Source organism: Buteo buteo, chromosome 10, assembly GCF_964188355.1.
Source record: "Buteo buteo chromosome 10, bButBut1.hap1.1, whole genome shotgun sequence".
NCBI lineage: Eukaryota > Metazoa > Chordata > Aves > Accipitriformes > Accipitridae > Buteo > Buteo buteo.
Window position 1 is genome coordinate 11,711,838 of NC_134180.1, and position 20,914 is coordinate 11,732,751.

The 20,914-nt window shown below is 39.7% G+C and overlaps 1 protein-coding gene across 2 annotated transcripts in view; it reads left to right on the forward strand.

The window, feature by feature from the left end:
* DHX9 (DExH-box helicase 9) overlaps window positions 1-20,890 on the forward strand; it is a 27,903-nt gene extending 7,013 nt beyond the window's left edge. For both annotated transcript variants that reach the window (XM_075038625.1, XM_075038626.1), the window contains 22 exons: window positions 165-211; window positions 877-1,013; window positions 1,628-1,717; window positions 1,813-1,974; window positions 3,309-3,386; window positions 3,707-3,898; window positions 4,408-4,549; window positions 5,078-5,160; window positions 6,375-6,531; window positions 7,174-7,274; window positions 8,077-8,290; window positions 8,487-8,581; window positions 8,749-8,822; window positions 9,470-9,622; window positions 11,163-11,323; window positions 13,267-13,378; window positions 14,038-14,199; window positions 14,360-14,487; window positions 15,602-15,831; window positions 18,295-18,410; window positions 19,300-19,500; window positions 20,427-20,890. In XM_075038625.1, the coding sequence (XP_074894726.1) occupies window positions 165-211; window positions 877-1,013; window positions 1,628-1,717; window positions 1,813-1,974; window positions 3,309-3,386; window positions 3,707-3,898; window positions 4,408-4,549; window positions 5,078-5,160; window positions 6,375-6,531; window positions 7,174-7,274; window positions 8,077-8,290; window positions 8,487-8,581; window positions 8,749-8,822; window positions 9,470-9,622; window positions 11,163-11,323; window positions 13,267-13,378; window positions 14,038-14,199; window positions 14,360-14,487; window positions 15,602-15,831; window positions 18,295-18,410; window positions 19,300-19,500; window positions 20,427-20,697 (3,106 nt within the window). In that variant the 3' untranslated portion in view covers window positions 20,698-20,890. The remainder of the gene's footprint in view (window positions 1-164; window positions 212-876; window positions 1,014-1,627; window positions 1,718-1,812; window positions 1,975-3,308; window positions 3,387-3,706; window positions 3,899-4,407; window positions 4,550-5,077; window positions 5,161-6,374; window positions 6,532-7,173; window positions 7,275-8,076; window positions 8,291-8,486; window positions 8,582-8,748; window positions 8,823-9,469; window positions 9,623-11,162; window positions 11,324-13,266; window positions 13,379-14,037; window positions 14,200-14,359; window positions 14,488-15,601; window positions 15,832-18,294; window positions 18,411-19,299; window positions 19,501-20,426) is intronic.
* The last annotated feature ends 24 nt before the right edge of the window (window positions 20,891-20,914 follow it).

A 20,914-nucleotide genomic window follows, 5' to 3' on the forward strand; every position in this document is an offset into this window, starting at 1 on the left:
GACTAAAAGCAGTAACACTTTACCTTGCCCATTGATGAGTTGAGAGTTTCTGACTGAGGACACAGAGACCTTTGCCTAGAAAAATTGGAAAGAGTGGATCTTTTTGCAGCGCCAGTGTCAGCTATTGATAATTGTACCTTTGTGTTCTTTCTTTTCTCTTACAGGAGCTTTATTGCAGAAATGAACATTTATGTGAAGCAGCTGGGCAGAAGTAAGTGTTCTATTTATTTTTTTATCTTAGCAAGAGATGGATGTTGGTACAGAGGAGTAGGTCATACTCATCGGTACAGACTTTTATAGGTATGTGTTGGAGCCACTTCCAGAGGTGAAGGTTCATGTTTGTTTCCTGACGTGAAATCTTTGTGTGCTGTGCTTGTTGCATTCTACTGCATGTCCATTACGTGCTTCCACTAATCTTTTTTCTCAGCACAAAGAAATGCTTGTGAGATACGGTAGGGGTTTTTTTGTCTTAATTACTTGTTCTTCACATATCTGAGAAACGCAGGTGACTAATATGTTCCCAGGCAATGGGCATGCTGTCCATACCATACCCATTTATGCAGAGCTTCCTGTGAAATTTGTATGATGTTGCTGAGTGGTGTAGGATAATCATACTTCCTTAGACACTGAATGCAGAGAAGACTTTACAGGAGTTCCCCAGGAAGTCAGTAAGTAACATTACACAGCTAGTGTGAGTCAGCTGATCAAGGGGCTTGGTTGGATTTTATGTTAGAACTCTGGATTTATCAAGATTTGATACTCCTTCCATGAAACCTAGCCTGTGTGACCAATTGGAAAGCCCATTTCAGAGTAGTATCTTTTGTGGAAGCTGTTTGACTCATTAGCTACTACAGCTCTGAACTTTGTGTGCTGCAGGGATTTTCGGTCGTGAGCATGGATCAAACAAAAAGCTGGCAGCACAGTCCTGTGCCCTTTCCTTGGTTAGACAGCTCTACCATCTTGGTGTCATAGAACCTTATTCTGGACAGACAAAGAAAAAAGAAGCAGAATCGGTGAGTTTGGTAGAAGGTTCAGAAATCGTTGCTTTCATTTTAATAATACAAGCACTCTCTTATAAACATGAGTGAGTTAGAGTTTGCTCTCAATATTTGACAGCTTACAAGTTAATAATAATTTTGATTCTTTAGAACAGCAACTATTTCTGGTCTGGCCAGTGATTTGGATCAGAAATATAACTTTGTGTATATGTGAATGGAGCAGTAAACTAGTTTTATAGCCTATTAAATGAAATAGGGTTTGTAACAAGTGTTTTTTTAGTATAAATTTTCTAGAAGCTTAAAGATTTCTGTTTATGCTACATGCAATTCTCGGCCATTTAGTTTCATTCTCTGGCACATTAGCATTTCTTCTGGTATTCAGTTACACGTTTGGGAATGTTTCCCTCTGAAATTAAACTTAGATATTTAAAAAAATTCTCCATATCTTTGTTGGATGAAAAGTCAGCAAAATGTTTCAAGAATGTGAATTTTGAACTGGTGGTAGTCTTTGGCCTTGTTTCACTAGGAACTGTTTGATGGTTCAGCATACTTTCTGGTAGCCTGCAGTTCTTGCTTCCATTGTCTGTCTTTTTGTGTATATCAACATGTAGTTTTTAAACATTTAACAGGTGGAACCCTATGAGGTGTCGCTGTCTTCTGACTTAGAAAATCAGCTGCAAAAGACTGTACGGGAACTGTCTCTGGAGATTGTGCCTTTGGTGAGTGTGTGGTTCAGATACTCCAGTATTTGACATCAGGCCTGCTCATTTAATACATTTATCTTTCTTTGCCCACTTTGCTTTTGGATTTATAGCCTGAAGATGCCAGTAATCCAGTTCTGATTAATGTTGGAAAGTTGGCACATTTTGAACCATCGCAAAGACAAAGTCATATGGGAGTTGTTCCATGGTCACCACCTCACTGCAACTGGAACCCTTGGACTGGCTGCAATATCGATGAAGGTCCTCTGGCAAATGTAAGATAGCTTAAAAAATTGATTTGTTGTTTGTTTTCCCCATACTTCTGGAACTTTTAAATGCTTTAAATGCCCCAGGATTTAAAGTATGATCTATTCCAAAGGAGAAAACAGTCCACTGATAAAATTTCTTCCCTTCTTGACTTGGAGGAAGGGAGTCTTTTCATTGGTAGGAGTTCTTTGTATTTACTTCATGTTTTGTTAGGGTCTTGAGCAGCAGTGTCTTGGATGTCCCAATTTTTTGCTTTGTTTCACTTTTTGCCTGCTATTGTGCAGCCTATACAATGTTCTAATTGAATGTACAAGGTAAGATTATGGGCATGTCATTTATAATTCGCTAGCCTCTCTTTCCCATATTTCCATGCTAGGACTTTCTTTTCTGGGAGAAGAAACTGCTCCAATCCGGGGTCACTACACAATCAGCCTGCTTTCTTTTTTTGTCATTTCTAGTCCCATTCAACACAGAACAAATGAAAAGCAGCGATGTGGCGTGACAAAATGAGAAATAAGGGAAGAAATACTAGATTGCCAAGTTCAGAGTCATAATTTCGCCACTGGTGTAACCTGGTCAGAAAAGACTCAAGGCAGAAACTTCAGTTTCCTACAACAGGGAACCAGAGTACTTATGACCAAAATAATAATTTAATACTTCTTTTGACTGTAGTTTTTTCCATAAATTACATTAAACTAACATCGATCACTATATATTGATTTAAAAAATATGGAACTGATGTAAATTTGAGTGTTGCTGCTGAAAACACATATGTACAAGCATTGCAGATTGAGCTGGCTTCAGATCTCATTAGGATTTCTGTGTGTTAGTCGTGGTGCAGCTAACTTATTTTCAGTAAAACAATTGGCCCTTTGGTACAAATTTGAATTGCTTTAGAATTCTTTCTTAGTGGAAATACAAGAGATACGTGATAAATTTCCCTCTCTGCTCACTTTTCCCTTTTCAGCTACTGTTCTGTGGGTGGTTATGTGCTTACATTATTTCATTCCTTACATTAAAAACTCCTGTCTGAATGATCATCTAAGTATCTCATTGGCTTAGTACTGAATAGAGTGTATTTCTCAAGCAGTTAAATTATTTAAATTTGAACAATCATTCTTTTTCAGTATTTTGGATCTTTCTGAGGAACTTCTTTGAGGATGGCCATTTAATTTTAACACCCTGGAATGAATGAAATAAAATAGCTCATAAGTATAACTGATTTCAGGGAGTTATGTAGGAAATGATCCTTTACTGATATTTGGAATCATTTTATATTGAAGTTATGATAAAGATAAGCAGATGGGTCAAAAAGCCTCTGAAAAATATCTTGTCTTCTCAGCTGACTCCAGAGCAAATAAGCATGGATTTAAAAAGTGATTTCATGTACCGTTTGGAGCAGGATCAAGAATTACAAAGGGTAAGTGCAGTTCCTGTGACAGGGCACACTTGCGCTAGTCTTTTTCTTTTTCAAAAGAGGCTGAAAGTGTTATACAAAGTGTGTAAGACTGGATTTCAGTAGTACTATGCACCAAGTTTTCAGAATTACTGAGTGTTATGCTGGGATGGATATGGGAATATGTTGCACTGTGTAGAACAAATCATAGTTTGTATTTTCTCCTTATGCAGTTTTTCCTTTGTGTAAGCGAAACCTGTGTAGAAGAGTGAGACAAAGTACGTATGTGGAGCAGAATAGGTTGATTTTTGGAATTTTTGGAAATATGCTGGATTTTTTTCCAGATCCAACAAGAGAGAGAGACTTTACCAGTGAAGAATTTTGAAAGTGAAATTCTGGATGCAATATGTCACAATTCTGTTGTTGTAATTCGTGGTGCCACGGGTTGTGGCAAAACCACGCAAGTTCCACAGTACATCCTGGATGAATACATCAAAACCAACAGAGCTGCAGAGTGCAATATAGTAGTGACACAGGTGAGGAACATGTTACAAATGCAATCACTTAAGTTTTGGATCGCATGCTAGAAATCACCTATTGGGATGTGTTGAGAAGTCTGATTATTATTACAGGACATTGTTCATGACAGTATCTCCTCAGTAATACATGTAGGAGAAGGCTCGACATCATGTATATTTTCATTTGGAGCGTTACTCTTTCATGTATCTACAGTTGGGATAATCTGGCTTGTACCTTGCCCAGGTGAAAACTTTTTGGCAGACTGAGAGGAAATAATTTGGCAAATGCCAGCTGGTGGTTCCCATGTATCCTTGTATCCCTCCTCTGTAATTTTATATGTAGAATTAACCATTTCAGAGGAAAAAAGCCTCCTCTTATAGATACTACTGTTTAATGACTACTCTGTAAAGAAATCTTAGGACAGGAGACCTATAGCTTTTATAATTTACTTTCTTGGGTTTAGTGACGTTCTGATAAACTTGCAAAACTTCATCATTAAGTTACAGAAAACTTTTTCATCCCTCAGCCTCGGAGGATTAGTGCAGTTTCTGTAGCAGAGCGTGTGTCATATGAGAGAGGAGAGCAACCTGGGCAAAGCTGTGGATATAGTGTGCGATTTGAATCTGTGCTTCCTCGACCACATGCCAGTGTGATGTTCTGCACTGTAGGTCTGTACTGTTTTGTTTACATTTGGAGCTTATTAATTATGGGTCTGAATTTTTTGAGTTAGCAGCAAAAGCAGAAACATGGTTACCTTAAAAAATTTTTAGCAAATCTGTTTAAAAGACTAACAATTTTTTTTTTTTGGGGGGGGGGAAGAGTAAGTTTGCTGACACACTGTTGTGCAGAGAAAGATTAAGATAGTTGTTCAGAAGTATGATAATACAGGTCTAATACCACATAGAAATAATATCCTGAAGAGATAAAATTGCTGTGTATTGATTGTCCTTAAAAGGTAGAAGGAGTATTGGGTGGGAAAGAAGAAAGAGTCTTTGTAATAGTAATACTTTATACCGTTCCCATCACTTGTACAGATGAAAGTATGGCAATTGGAGATGGGGCTGTAAAAGGTGCTGGGCAGCCTGCACACTTCTTGATTTTTAAACCAGTGAGACTGTTCTTGATGAAATGAGGCAGGGCGGGGGGAAGACTGAGCTGTTACCTACAGGAACATTTAACTGCTATATCTGTTTAAGGTGTTCTTCTGAGAAAGGTGGAGACTGGGATCCGTGGCATTAGTCATGTTATTGTTGATGAGATCCATGAGAGAGACATTAATGTGAGTTAGCTGGTGATTACAATACTATTCCTCTCTGTGCTTCTGTTCTGTTTGCAAACTTTTGCATGTGTTCTTGCATAACAGTAAACATGTAAAAGGAAACTGCATTTTACTAATTGCTGTATATGTGAGTTTTCCATCTTTGATAAGATTTTTAGAAACTCTTCTCTTAATTACTCCTTACCTGGTTAGAAGAGCCCTATCTCTTTTTTCTTCCTGTTAGGATCTCCTTCTATGTCCTGATCCTCTGGAAAATAGAACACCACAGTACAAGCACGTCTTGTCCAAATGTGGGAGCATGCTGAATGTCATTTTTATTTTGGAGTCCTTTTTCTACTGACAATGTTGTATTACTGTAATGGAACAGCAGTGATATTTACAGAAACTGTGATCTTGATAGTGGTACATTTAAATTTGGTTTTGACATGAAGAAAAATGCAATAAGTTGACAATAGAATTAGGGGAGGGATTGTATGTAATTCAAGAAATGGGAAATGTTTTCTGTCCCCTTGATTCTTACGTATATTTTTCAGCTTTGCCACACCAAGAGTGAAAGAAACTGCTAAGTTCTGACGTGATGTTTAAGCTTGTTTTGATGGCATTTGGGGACTCATTTGGATGGAATTAAAATGCAGATTTTTCTGATGCATCTCTTCATCTATTAAGTTTATGTTAATGATGTAAAATACAAGTTTTGAATTTGGAATGAAATTGGAATTTTATATGTTGAACTAAGGGCTTGCCTAACTGCATGGCAGACGTAAATAAATGTCATGTTTAAACAGAACTGTAAAACTTTGGATACAACTGCACTGAGTTATTCCTATTTATTTTATGAACTCTGGCTACTTTATATGTAAACCAAGTTTAAAAAGACCTTAGGTTGTAATTTTTAATTTAATAATTTTTAGGAAGGAAGCAAACTATTTTTGAATGCATTTCTTTAGTTTGTTTCATTCTGATAAAAGAATAACCCTTCTTTACACTGGAAATCCTAAAATTCACTTATCCCAGGAGTTGCAGTATTTTCAAAATAAAGCACTGACAACTGTTTCTGGTTATAGAATATTGTTGTGTTAATTGTTAATTCTCTTGCCCAGCAAAGCTCCTGCTCAATAATTGTATATGTCTCTGTAATTCTTTCTGGTTTATTGGGAATATGTTGCTGCTTATGGGTAGGAAATTAATGATGCTCTTATTCTCTTTGTATGCAGACTGACTTTCTCTTGGTGGTGCTGAGAGATGTAGTTCAGGCATATCCTGAAATCAGGGTTATCCTCATGTCTGCCACCATCGATACTAGTATGTTTTGTGAATACTTCTTCAACTGTCCTATCATTGAGGTCTTTGGTAGAACTTACCCTGTGCAAGGTAAGTCATTGATTGAACTTTCAGGAGCTGCTTTAGTTTTTATTTTATCGGTCACATGCTTTAAGATTATGTGTACAGCAAGATACACGTTTCTTTTGGATTGTCATATCTTACAGATGTGGCTTACCTTGGGCAAAGAAGTCAGTAACACTGAATCATTTCACAGCACCATTTGGTTTAAAAACAAAATCAAACAAATAAACGATACTACTCCCCACCCCCTCAAAAACCCGCAACAAACCAACCACACAACACAAAACCCCACCACCCTAAAACATTACCACTTGGGGTAGTTTCCATTGCAGAATGAGATAGTAATAGCCAAGCTGTGGTGTTTCAGGTCAGTTGTCTGTGACATTAGGAATAATGGAAATAGCTTTAGATGAGCCAGTATTAAAAACAAACAATCCAGTAAAAAATTATGTAGAAGTATATTGAATAGAGGAATAATCATTGGAATAGTATGGGAGTAATTCTCATACCCTAGCTGACAGCCAAGGATTTTTCTCCAATCTTGGCTTCGTACTCTGAAACGTCATGATTATATTGGGAGAATCTCGAGAGATGATAAAAAGAATAGTGTTCCCTTACACAGGCTTCTAGCAGTCAGTCTTGATAATCAGTGCTTGTCTGTCCTTGCAGATTATTTTCTGGAAGATTGCATTCAAATGACTCAGTTCATTCCTCCACCAAAGGAAAAGAAGAAGAAAGAGAAGGATGAAGAAAGTGGTGAAGATGATGATGTATGTTTGACTTTTTTAATATGAAAAATTAAACAAGTGCCAGTTAGGACTCTATCTCAAGCGGTGTTGTTGAACCTAAACATTTTTAGCAGCTGTCGTATTTTTAATACCCGAGATTGCTGTTAACTTCAGAAATAGAATTGAATTTTCTCATTGCCCTTGTAAACTGAAGAATTTCTTTTTTTGTTGAAGCTAAAATTCTCATGTTTTCTCAGCCTACTTCTCTTTAAAGGTAGAACTGAAATGCTTTTAAAAGTGAAAAGATTGATGACCTTTGAAGTAGATACAGAAATATGAGCTTGGTGATACCTTTTCAGGGTGAAAATTTAGATTCTCTCCCTTCTTCTCTTGCAGTTGATAATTGTTAATGCTTACATACATTGTCAAGAAACTGGCTTTCACGATACAGCTTTTAATTTGTAGGTCTGAAACTACTGTTTATGTCAGGTTTTTAAATTTAAAAAAAATGACCAGTTTTTCTTGGGAGAAGCATTTTCTTCTTTGTATGGCATCATCCCCATTCAGCTAAACAGAAGTTAAATCAGTTCAATAGCTTCCTGCTGCAAATTTGTATTGAATTATAACTCAATGCAATGGAATTATGATTCAATTCTTATATTAGAAAGCTGGGGAAGCAGGACTTGAACTGCTTATTGTGAGTCATTCTGCAAGCTGTGCCTGAGATGATCTTCCCTATCAACTATCCATGTATCTCGTTTTCCTATTTGCCTGGCCAGCCAGTCACCACAGTTTGAGTAAATTAATTTATATGATTTCTTTTGTGGTATTTCTTTTTCTGTAGGCCAATTGCAACCTTATTTGCAGTGAAGAATATGGCCCAGAAACAAAGCACTCCATGGCTCAGCTGAATGAGAAAGAAACTTCTTTTGAACTCATTGAGGCCCTGCTGATTTATATCAAGACTCTGAATGTCCCGGGAGCTGTACTTGTTTTCTTGCCTGGCTGGAACTTGATATATACAATGCAGAAGCATCTAGAAATGAATCCACGCTTTGGTACAAGCAACTGTGTTCTGTTATGTGTCATCTTTTCCAAAGGAAACTATTGACACTGTAAAGATGAGAGTTGGATGAGTGGCTTAGGGAGCTGGATTTGTCATGAGAATGAATGGGTAGAAATGATTATGTTGTGCAAAGAAGAAATGAGATTCACATAGTACTAGTTACCGACCTTCTTGTATTCATGTTGTAGGAGGCCGCCAGTATAGAATTTTACCTCTGCATTCGCAAATTCCTCTGGAGGAACAACGTCGAGTGTTTGATCCTGTACCTCCTGGAGTAACAAAAGTAGGAGAGCCTTCTCTCTGTGGAGTGTAACACGCTTTGTTCTGTTGTGCTTTTGTGGAATGTATTGCTGACCCTTTTTTTATAGAAGTTATGTAGTTTATCTTGCAGTCCATCCTTAACTTTTCCAGACCTGATATATTTCAATATGCGTTTCCTGTTTTTTATAGGTTATTTTATCTACCAGCATTGCTGAGACTAGCATTACCATCAATGATGTGGTCTATGTTATAGACTCCTGCAAGTGAGTTGATGAAGGAGCTTTTTGTTTTGTAAATCCTGTTCTTTGGAATGCAAAAAAGGTTTTCTGAACACACAGAACTGCCTTGTGTTCCCATAGTCACAGAGCTGAATTTGTGGACTCTAACTCACTCAAGACAAATTTGCATTGTCTTTAGCCATTCAGCACAGTTACAAACCACACTGGCATTTCAGTGGGCTGGTTTTGGTCAGCTGCATTCACGCTGGCACTATTCATGTGAGGTGTCGCTGGGTCTCCATGCGTATTTGAAATACATCATTTGCCAGATGAATATTACAAACACTCAGTGTATAGCTAATGGAAAAGAGGAAGATTTTTATAGTCTGTTACGGATCCTGTCTTGCTATGCATGTTCTCTGAGCAAATTACACATAGGGATCTCATTAATTGCTTGAGAATTTTAAGCTTTTGAGACAGTTGTGAAAATTTCATTCTGTGTATAGCTTGGGGCACTGCTTTATAAAGAAAATGATACTTCAGCTTCTAGATAGCTGCCTAACTAGCCAAAGCTTAGCTAGTCAAACAGGGGTTGTTTGCTTCTTAAAAGCAGCGTGGCTGCAAGGAATAAAACAAGAACTGATTTGGCAGGACTTAACATCTGATCTCAAGTGGGTTTTTTTCTGTAACAGGCAAAAAGTGAAGCTGTTTACTGCTCATAATAACATGACAAACTACGCCACAGTCTGGGCGTCAAAAACTAATTTGGAGCAGCGGAAAGGAAGAGCTGGACGCGTGCGTGCTGGATTTTGTTTCCATTTGTGCAGCAGAGCTCGCTTTGAAAGGTGAGGCTGTGCTCTTTAGAAATAAAATAACCTCAGAGACTTCTCCCAGAACGGTTGTATGCTACTTCTGGTCAAACTGGGGAAATAACTTCAGAAAGCACAGAGAGGAGATGCATGAAGTCAGTTCACACTGGAATATCTCAGTTCTTCTGCTTAAAAAAAATTTACATATGTTTATATGCTTTTACCCACAGTATGAAGTGGATAAATCGCTCATGATTTTATTATTAAGAACGTCACTGCAACCTACCCTACCTCTCAGGAGAAAAATAATGCTTGGGAATTGAGGCAAGGCAGAAGACAGCTTTGTAACAAGGATAAGGCTCTAGTCTGCCTTCAAACCTTGTGGGCACCTGGCATGTTCACATAACAGGCAGTTTTGTCATGAAAGTGGTAAAAAGCAGGGAAGACAGATGTTACTTTTCCCTCCATCTCCATTCTGTGGCCAGGAAGCCCCTTCATGCTGTTCTAGCACCTTTCCTGCTGCTGAAACTTTTGACCTCTTCTATCTGCCAAGCTGTTTCTCAGTTACTAGAGCCATGGAAATCTTTCTGCTGGTTGCAGAAGTCTACACAGCTGTTACACTCAGTGTTTGATCTCTCATGAAAGTTTCAGTGCCCCTTTCTCAGCCATTACAATATAGCTGTGTTTTTGATGTTCAACTTTTTGTAATGTCTGAAAGCATCAGTCCATCAAAAACTTTCCCTAAATTGCTCAACCTTATTTAGATCTGCTGTCTAGTACAGTGGAGTGATTGTAATTAAGAATTTTTGACAGTGAACTGATTTTAGGCTACTGAAATAATCATGGGACTTAATGACTTTAAGGTTACCTTCCTTCAAAGAATATAAAACCAAAATGTACTAGCTCCATGGTGTCTAGGAAAGAAAGAGTGTTTGTGGACTTGTGCAGATAATGTTTTGAGAGATACCATCTAAATCTGTTGCTAGCTGAATCTGGATATCTGTTCAAGGTGTTTTGAAACCTTTTCTAGGTGTCTGTCGCTCAGTGCAGTCATTCCTACGAGTTCATATTTCAACCAGCAAGCTAAAGGATCGCTAACAATACTGTGCTAAGACTTAGGAGCTCTATCTGTTTCTATCAGGTCTTTTTCCTACCAGAAAAACACCTTTGGAAAGCATCCAGCAAAAATACTTACTCTTCTTAGTGATCAAACCAGAAACATGCAGGAGGAGTTGGGTGGTTTGGAGCTGATAGAAGGACAGATAGAGAAGTGTTTGTACGTATGTCACGCTGAAAGCAGGTTGTCTGTCTTGGGAGTGGAAGACCTTCCGTAGCAACGTAGGAGATGATTGTAAGGGGGCAAGTGTGGGGCTGGACACAGCCGTGCTGCAAATGGGGCTTCAGCCATGCAGACTCTGTATGTGGTCAGCTCATGCTAGAAACCATGCTGGGTAGTGGTGATGTGAGGGCTATACCCTCTGTGCATTTCCATTGTAAATTTACACTGCGATGAGAATTGAGAAGCATGGGAGAGAAATACTGGTAGAAGAGCTTTTTTGCTCTCTTCTCATTCCAGACTTCAGACTCATATGACACCTGAAATGTTTCGAACACCACTTCATGAAATTGCTTTGAGCATCAAATTGCTGCAGCTGGGAGGGATTGGTCAATTTTTGGCCAAAGCAATAGAACCACCACCTTTGGATGCAGTGATTGAAGCAGAACGCACACTAAAAGGTATCGTTGTTTGTCCACAAGATTGCATGTAATAAAGCTGACTCCAAGTGATTTCCCATGTATAATGATCACTTACAGACTGTTTTAACATCTCTGGTTAGATTGTTTGTGTAGTAGCATGCTGTCTGAAACAGCAAGGTGTTTCCTGGATGCATCGTGTGGGTGGCAGTGTCTTTTGCAGCTGAATACTTGAATTCCCAAGTGGAGTATCATTCCTTTAAGAAACTTGAGCCTTCAAACTTGAGGCTTGTTTTGTTATTTTACCAGTAACTTATGCTAGCTTTCAGCTTCCTGTTTTCCAGCTGTGGCACTGCTGTTTGTGACATAGACTCAGTCCAGTGCCTAAGGCATTTACAAAACAACTATAAAAGAAATACTGAAAAAGAGAGGTTAGTAGTTTATTGTATAATTACTGCTTTGTACAGCTTGTTGACCCAAGATCTCAGTATTTTCTCAAGTAATTAAATCTCCAGTTAATGAATATGCAAGCATCAGTATCCTCCTAAAACAGGAGAAACTCATGTGAGGGTTAAGCTGTCTCCCCAGCTTCTTAAAGGAACTAACTAGAATGTGAGTAAAATGAGGCAGGGAGGAACCCTAAATTTATTCTTTAGATTTAAAGCAGTGATCTCAAACCTCAGCAGACTTTGCAAATGTCACTAAATAAGCACTTCTTAATATTTCTAAGAACTGAAATATCTATTTGTTGATTTTTATGAAAAAATTGCATGATGAGCCTACTTTGCTTGTATACAGAAGGGAGACCACAATGAGTAACACAGCTAGGGATATGTATTCAGGTTTAATGACTTTCTGATCTAAAACTTGTTAGTGATTTTCTCACACTGCAGATAAGAAATGCAAAGCCAGGGGAAAAGGCAAATGTTTTCAGCTTTAACACCAAATAGATGTTTCTGCATGTGCCTTCATTTCCTGGATGAGCTGTAATTTTTTTCAGCATATGTATACTATTAGTATGTTTTTAGGATGGTGAGACATTTCTTCAAAATACTCTTCAGGCTTTTGAGTTCAACAGATGCCAAGAAAAATGGATTTGATAGTGGCTAAGGTGTCCTTTATTAGTTCACTTTCCCATTTAATGCTGAGGCTACAAAGCTGGGTTTTTCAAATGTAAAGCTTTTAGTTATGCTGAAGTTTCCCAAAGTAGTCTGTAAATAAAGTACGTGAACTATAAGTTTGCGTTTTTCATTTATATCTTAAAAGGGGTTTTGAAGATCACACTTGTATTGGTTTTCTTTATCATGCAAACTTAAAAAGAGTTTTATGAAGTCAACTTCAATGGTTATGGCCAAACTGCTAGAAAGATAAGGAGACTCATGAGACCCTTCAGTCCATACAGCAAACAGCCACAGATACTTGTTTGACTTTATTATTGACAGTGGTTTAATAGCTTTGAGGATGAGCTCAGGTGATAATTTTTAGGTAACAGAAGGAGAGAAAGGCAGGCAAAGCCTCATGGAAGAGAGAGTTTGTGGTGTTCTCTTTTTGATGAACAGAGGGTTCTGTGATTTGGCAATTGCAATGAAGGCTACAGTTGGCTGTGATGGGGCTGCTTTGATTTTCGTGAGGCAGAAATTACGTTAGATTAATTAGATCAAATATAGGGACTTGAAAAAAGTTTAATAGTGTAGTAGTGGTTTGTACAGAAGCAAACTAAAAAGAAATGGAAAAATATGTATGTGAATTAAATAGTAATTAGTTTAATTTTGGAGGAGGTAGTAAAACATCTGTAAAGCTAAAGTAAAATTTGTTTATTTGATTTCAGACCAGTTTTGAAAATCAGGTTGGCAATATTGTAAACAACATTAAACTTAAATATAGGTGAGGTTCTATTTAAACACAGTTATTAAAATTCTGAACTTCTTATCTAAGGGTTTCTGGTATTAGCTAACCATCTTTGCTAGTAAAAGATCTTGTTTCAGAGCTTGATGCCCTGGATTCCAATGATGAGTTGACACCTCTTGGAAGAATCCTAGCCAAACTTCCCATTGAACCTCGTCTGGGCAAGATGATGATAATGGGCTGTATTTTTTAGTAAGTTTAGTAGTCTCAATGGTCTTTTTCTTGTCTCTCTGAATTCCTGAGCCTCTAGACATGCACTGTACAAGAGAAAAAACAATGCATCTAGATGAGCAATAAATGCTACAACTGGGGATAGGAAACTGAATATTCATGAGAGCAAAGGATAAATAACTTGGAGTATAGGGAATAAAGTCATGAAATCACAGTTAACTGCAAGGGACCAGTAGAGGCTGATTACTTATGAATTAAGAGTGGGACTCTAAATACTTAAGGTAGCAGTGAGCTAGAGGTGGGGATATGTGAAATTTGACACCTAGACAAGAAGAAAAATAAATCCACATGTTTTGCTTTAGCAGAAGTAAAGATCTGTTATTTGTAATAGTGATGGCCGTAGGCTCCTTTTCACCAGAAGATGGTGTATGGATGGAGGGAGGGGGCGGGAAGATAGACAAAGGGCTTGTGAACACCTGCTGTTGTGAAAGTACTGGGATTGGAGCTAATTTATCATCTACTTCCAGGGAAGTGTTTCTGTGAAGAACTCTGGTAGATAAGGGCAAATTTACTAAGGTCTCTAGCAGAGAAGTTTTTACTGGTATCAACAGCCTGTAGTAGCTACTGGCAGCAATACTGTGAATAAACCCAATCCTGATACTTTTTGTTGTTTCTTTTAGCGTGGGAGATGCCATTTGTACCATCTCTGCGGCCACTTGTTTCCCTGAACCTTTCATCAGTGAAGGCAAACGCCTTGGTTATGTCCACAGGAATTTTGCTGGGAACAGGTTTTCAGATCATGTTGCTTTGCTTTCCGTCTTCCAAGCCTGGGATGATGCAAGGTATGTTGTCTTGGCACAAAGTTTGATGAGAAGTTATGGGTAACACAGGGTGAGCAGTTTTGTGACCAGATTAGATATGTCAATGGATGCTATGACAGCTAGACTGTCGCACTTTTCCTTTTCTTGAGCAGACTTCTAATTCACTGTGTTTGTTTTTTAGAATGGGTGGTGAAGAAGCAGAAAAAAGATTTTGTGAACACAAAAGACTCAGCATGGCTACTCTTAGAATGACTTGGGAAGCAAAAGTCCAGCTGAAAGATATACTTATTAATTCTGGCTTCCCTGAAGGTGATTCTGCTTGGACATAGTAGTTTAATGATTGCATTTTTCATTCTGAGATGAGAAATAATTAAACAAGATAATCTATGATGAACACACAAGCACAGAGGCCTGTAGTGGATTTGCCATAAAGCTGTTGTGCTTTTACAGCTGTATTCAGATGAAATTTTAGTGCTGTCTCATTCTCTTGTAGTTATCTAAACCAGAGAAGTTTTGATGGTGGTGGTGCAATATAGGGAGGCTCTGGGGGCTGAGGTTAGGGCTGCAGGATTAAAAATCTTTTAAGCAATTGTCCTTAGAGAATTACCTCTCTGATTTTCTTTCTCTTTCACTTGTTGCATCTCCAAAATGTGCTGTGCTGTGCTTCCCCACTCCTTTTCATTAGCCTTAGTGGGGAGTCTCTGTGATCTAAACAGTGTGCTATGTGCCCTATGATTTTCTGGGTTTGTGCTGCAGGAGGGATGTGCAGTAGTGTGACATATTCAATTTTCTAAGGGGGTGGGGGGGTGGAAATCTTAAAGTTGACCAGGTTCTGAATTTGCCTAATGTTCCTGAAGAGCTTGCTCAGTTAAATGGTATGGATGGATGGATTCAGCAGATGTTTATCTCCCCTCTTTTTTTTTTTTTTTTTTTTTTTTTAAATTCCTTTACTTTTTTTCTCATAATGCTGCTAGCATCATTGCTGCATTTATCCTTAACTTTATTTCTGGGCAAGATGACCTGAAAACAAGCCACCAGAGACTCTGGGGAGGTTTGTAACAAATAAACTAACGAAAACATCCATTCTTACCTCCCCCAAAAGATCTGTCTCCAAAACAAATGATGGTAAACACACTGTGGTACAGCACATTCTGGGCAAGCCCCTCTCTCCTTGTTTTTGAAGAGCTTGGGAGAGAAAAATATCTCTTTGTAGTAGTATTTTTCAGCTTTTTGCTCTCCATGAATAAATTGAAAATTGAATGTAGAACTGAAATGCTTTAAGTGCAGAGGTCATTTGAGAACAGACGCACATCTACCAGTTGACTGAATCAGAAAATGCATTGATCCAGGATCCTAAACAAGTCTGCTGTGCTGTCCTACAAGACCCGTGGATGTGAGCCAGTCTTCTGTTCTCTGTCAACAGAAAGTTTGATGACTCAACCGTTTAACAACACTGGACCAGATAATAATCTGGATGTTGTAATCTCCCTGCTTGCTTTTGGGGTCTACCCCAATGTCTGCTACCACAAGGAGAAGAGGAAAATTCTTACCACTGAGGGGCACAATGCACTCATCCACAAATCATCTGTCAACTGCCCTTTCAGCAGTCAGGACATCAAGTATCCATCACCTTTTTTCATTTTTGGAGAAAAGGTAAAGACTTTGAATTTGTTCTTGATCATGTGCTGCCAAGTTGTCCAAGAGGTTCTTTTTGGTAAAGAAGTGATAAGAAAAAAACCTACACTGTGCAATATTTAGCTTGTTTTTTGGGTTGGGGGTGTGTGTGGGTGTTTGTTGATCCTTCCCACCCCCCCCTCATCCCCCCGAAAGTGAACCTTATGTGGTCTTGGTGTCACTCAGCCTTCCAGTAACTGCCAGTGAACCAAATTCAGCAGAAGACGAGCTGCATAGAAAGGTCCTGTGAGTTTTGTGAAAACAGCCAGGTCATAGAGAAAGATCTAAATTATTATCATCTTTAAGATATTGCTTTAGGAGCTCTTCCATACTAATTAGGCACTAGAGAATTTTTGCCCTTGTCACTTCTTCTACTTAGGAATTCAGAGAGAAAACAGGAACATATAATACGGCAGTGGGGTGCTCCCTTTCTGGCATGTAGGTAGTTTGTCACCTCCCAAGGACAACTCCCATTTCCCAAGCATCTCATAAAAACACTGAGATGTTTTCCTCAGGATCCCTGTGACCTTTTCCTCCATCCCGTTAATTTTGTGTACTCTGCCCATAGTGTACATGTACACTTAAACCCTTGTGTGCTCTCCTGTGCTCCAGTGATGGCCTTCGTGGATGCAATGGCTCCTGCTCACCCGTCTTTCAAGGAGCAAACGAAGGCAATGCCTTTGTGTAGGATGTAGCTGTGAGATGGTCCTCGGGCTGCCAGCCTGCTTGTGCTACCTGTGCACAATTACTCCAGCACAGCAATGGGGAGGCCCTGAAGCACTCTGTCGCCTGTTGTTGAAACCAGCTGTGCACAACACTGTGCCTTCCTTCTGCCTGGGAAGTGCTGTAAAGATGTTTTTGAGAATAAGCATCGAATTAGCAAGGCCTCTTGCTCTAAGGAGAGCCTCTTAAGATCTTATAGCAGATGATGCTGTAGGGGTTTCTTTTTTGTCACCTGTCTACACTGGTTAGTTCAGAATGACAGTTTATTTATGCCGATTTTTATATCCTCAGTCTTTTTTGCTGACATGCAACTTATTGTAGTAATGGCAGATAAGCCACTTCATTGGTAATAAATGGAATTTTTGACTCTGGGCACTGGCGTGGGACTCGGCTTGGTACTCTGGATTTCCACACACATAGTTCAGAGCTGTGGTGAGGCTTCACCTCTTCTTCACCATTTATGACAGGATCCCAAGTGGGTCAGTCAGACCTTTGATCTGCCTCGACCATCTCTGTAAAGTGAGCTCCCCTAAAAACACCATAAAGGCTTTTGAACTCAAAAAGTTATGCTTTATTAAATCAAAATACACATGGGAAACTAAGAGTTACTAAGGTGGTGGCTTAAGCGTGGCTAAGACAGCACCTGGGTGAGACTGGGGTGAAGGAAGGATTTATATGCAGCTCTCTCCCTACCCATTATTTACATGCTAAAAGAAAATTTCTCTCTGAGGTCTGGTGATATGTTTCCTGCTGCATTTGGCAGTCTCTCTCTGACCAGCAAGTTCCCTGCTCTTTGCACTAGCCATTTTTCTGCCACAATTCCTGTTCTGGAAGTTTCTGTCTTTTGAGCATGTGTGGTAACTTCCAGGCAGGAGCAAATCTCCCTGAGGACAAACAAGTGCAACAGATTCTGCCTGTCACACTCCTGTGTGGAAAAAAAGGAGGGAGAGAGGCAGCTGTCAGGGTGGGAGGCTGAAATCCCAAGTACTGCTCTTCTGTCCCTGTTCAAAATGAAGGGCAGTAGCCCACGTAGTCAGTGCTGTTATCTCTGGCTCAGGTCAGACAGCTTGTTATTGTCTAAGTGTTCGCTTCAAGTACAAGCTTAAGGTCTTGTTTCTGTAAAATGACAAAGCGGGCTGCTTGCACAGACATGTAGCAACTTCCGCATTTGTGTGTGTAGGACCCTACTAAAGAAGCAACGAGCTTTTCATCACAGCCCCAGCAATGCAGAAGGTGGGAAGGTAATTCAGCTATGCCTTGGTCGTTTTTAGGTCGGCAAAGTGGTCATGGATGATGGTTGGACTTGATGATCTTGAAGGTCTTTTCCAACCTAAATGATTCTATGATTCTAAAGCATAAGGTGGCTCTTGCAAAATATCAGCTATGTAATTGCAGACATGCAGCCATGGAAAAACTATTACTTTTAAATGGCAGGTAGTTTTTGGTGGTTTTTTTTTTACACCAGCCAGTGCTGAATCCCTGTAAACATCTGCCTAGCATTCGATTTTGTATGCGCATGTGCTCTTGTAATTTCCTAACAATTATACCTAGATTTTTTTGTGTGTTGGGGTTTGGTTTTGTTGTTGTTGTGTTTTGGGGTTTTTTGGAGGTTTTTTTTGTTTTGTTTTTTTTTTTACAAAATGCTCTGGTTTCAGTGGCCAGAGGAAGGTGTAGGGATCTGTTTTCCATTTCAAAAGTCGCATTCCTCTTCACCTGCAGATTCGAACACGAGCCATCTCTGCGAAAACAATGACCTTGGTGAGCCCGCTGCAGCTGCTTCTCTTTGCCTCCAAGAAAGTCCTGTCGAATGGGGAGCTCGTTCTGGTTGATGACTGGTATGGACCTCCTTGGTGCTCATAATATTCAAGTCTATGAAAGAACACAGGCTGAGGTGGGGGCAGCTGCTAACACAGACATAAATCTCTATAGAATAGGAACCCTAGAGCAAGCCATGCACTACAAGTTAATTGTGAAGGCATTACCTTTGTTTCCTGTGAGGAAGGGAGGGGTTTATGTTGGCAGCACTGTTTCATGCAGATTATCTGCTTAAATTGAAAACGTGATACCAGGCAGTTTCCATAAAAACTGCCATTTTTTTCCCCTTTAACTGGAATGTGAATAAGGGGTGCTATGTATTTTGGACCTCCTCTTCAAACAGTGGCTGAGGAAACCTTGTTTTTAAGGCTCGGAAACACAGCTTGAGGAGAGAAATGCTGAGGATTTGTTGGTTGCCTCTGACAGCATACATTTTATGGCCATGACCAAATACCATCTAGATGTCTTTCCCCCTCCCTCCACCCTGCCCCGGGTCAGTAAAACGGAGGTAAAGAATTGCTTAAGCTTAATTCACTAGCATTTTTGAGGGTGGCCTAGAGCTTTCAAAATCTTGAGGAGCTGCATGTTTTTAGTTTACTTTATATTTTTGTATCTTTTTTTTGATGCTAGGGGTTACGTATTGGTGTTATCTGAGTATGTTAAATCTCAAGAGCGTATTCAAACAGAAGGATAGTTATGTTTTAACAATGTCAAATTTCAGGGATCTTGCAAATTTGCCTCCTGAATTTCATGTCCCTTCACTGCCAAATCAGAATTTCGAAGACGAGAATATAGATTTCTGGCTCAGTATGTGCAGCACTCAATGAAAAGCCACTCTACAGAACATTTTTCATAACAGGTTCTCTCCTAGAAGTCACGATGCGTCTAATATACTTCTTTGTGGTTTAGGATCAAGCTGAAGATGCCCCACAACGCAGCTGCCTGCATCACTGCTCTGCGCGCAGCGATGGAGGCTCTTGTTGTGGAAGTGAGTAAAGATCCTGAGATCATTCGGCAGCTGGACCCAGCAAATGAGCGAATGCTGAATGCGATCCGTCAGATCTCCAGGCCGTCAGCTGCAGGCATCAGCCTCATGGCTGCCAGTGCAAGGTTAGCTCGGGTCCGTTGGCTTTTGCAGTTGGAGCTCTGGGGTGAGGAGCGCTCACCACCTCTGCCCCCAAGGACACCGAGAGCCTGAACGGAGCAGGTCAGAGCTGTCAGCTCTGCTGCTCCCTCCCTACACAGTGGCTGCAGAAGCCCAGAGTTAAAATCACCAGGAGAGTCTTGTCCCATGTGGAGAGGAGCTTCAGGCTTCCGCTTCAAAGTCAATAGTCTGAGTGTATGTAAAATTGCCATGTTCAGAGTCTGATGTAGGCAGATAGATCACTGCCTGTTTCCACAGGAAGGACAAGTGGCTCTCAGGAATAAAAGCTGTTATCGCCTCTTCCAAAACACAATGACTTCTAAAGAAAAGATAATCCAAATTTATTTTGGGCAGACCTATTCATCTTTATCTCTGGAAATAAAACAGATTTTTGGCTGTGCTTCCACGCCTCCATTGCCCCTTGTTTTCCTGTCTTGCTTCCAAAGCAAAGAAAAATGAAAACACCTGTGACCTGTTAGTAATAAGGAACAAAACAAAGAACAGCTTAGATGTACACTTCACTGTGTTTTGCAGGGAGCAAAATGAAGATCACTGTGCTCACATAAACAGGAATGGAGCTCCCTATGTGTGTGTGTGAGCTGGAGAAGTGGGATTGAGGGGAAAACTTTCTATTCCAGGTGTAGACCTGGCTGAAATTTAGAGGGGGGAGTGTTTATGTGGCAGGTCAGGCCATTCCCAGCCTTCTTCACTGAAGTGGGAAAGGTGCAAAAGTGCAACTGTAATTCAAACATCATATTTTGTTAACAGAAAATAGAGATGTCTTAACTGAATATCTTGGCAATTGGTTATTCCCATAATATTTTAAAAACAATGTAATCTGTAAGATTGTGTCTAGTACATAATTCTAGTACATAATGTTTCTCTTTGCCAGGTTTGGAGATGGTCCTCGCCCCCCCAAAATGCCTCGCTACGACAATGGAGGTGGCCTCAGAGGCTGGGGAGGTTACCTGCGTGGCTCTGGCTACAGAGGTAGAGGGTATGGTGGCTACAGCTATTCTGGCAGGCGTTCAGGAGGAAGAAGATACCAAGGTAGCCCGGGGGGAGGCTACGGAGGTGGGGGAACCTATAGAGGAGGAGGGTATCGACGAGCAGGCGGTGGCTACAGAGGAGGCTGTGGGGATCTGGGGAGGGGCGGATGGTAGTTACAGAAGTTCAGTGAAGTCTTTCCACTTAGACAAAAGCGTGTTTCTCTCCCGAATCCCTTTCTTGCTGTTACCAATCTGCCATTTCAGTTCATTAGTACAAGTACAGCTCTGTAATATATTGTGCCCTTAGGGAATTTATTGCAAGTCGTATGATTTTATTCTTAATAAAGAATTTGTTTTTAAAGACTTACATGCTATACATTTAATTTTGTAT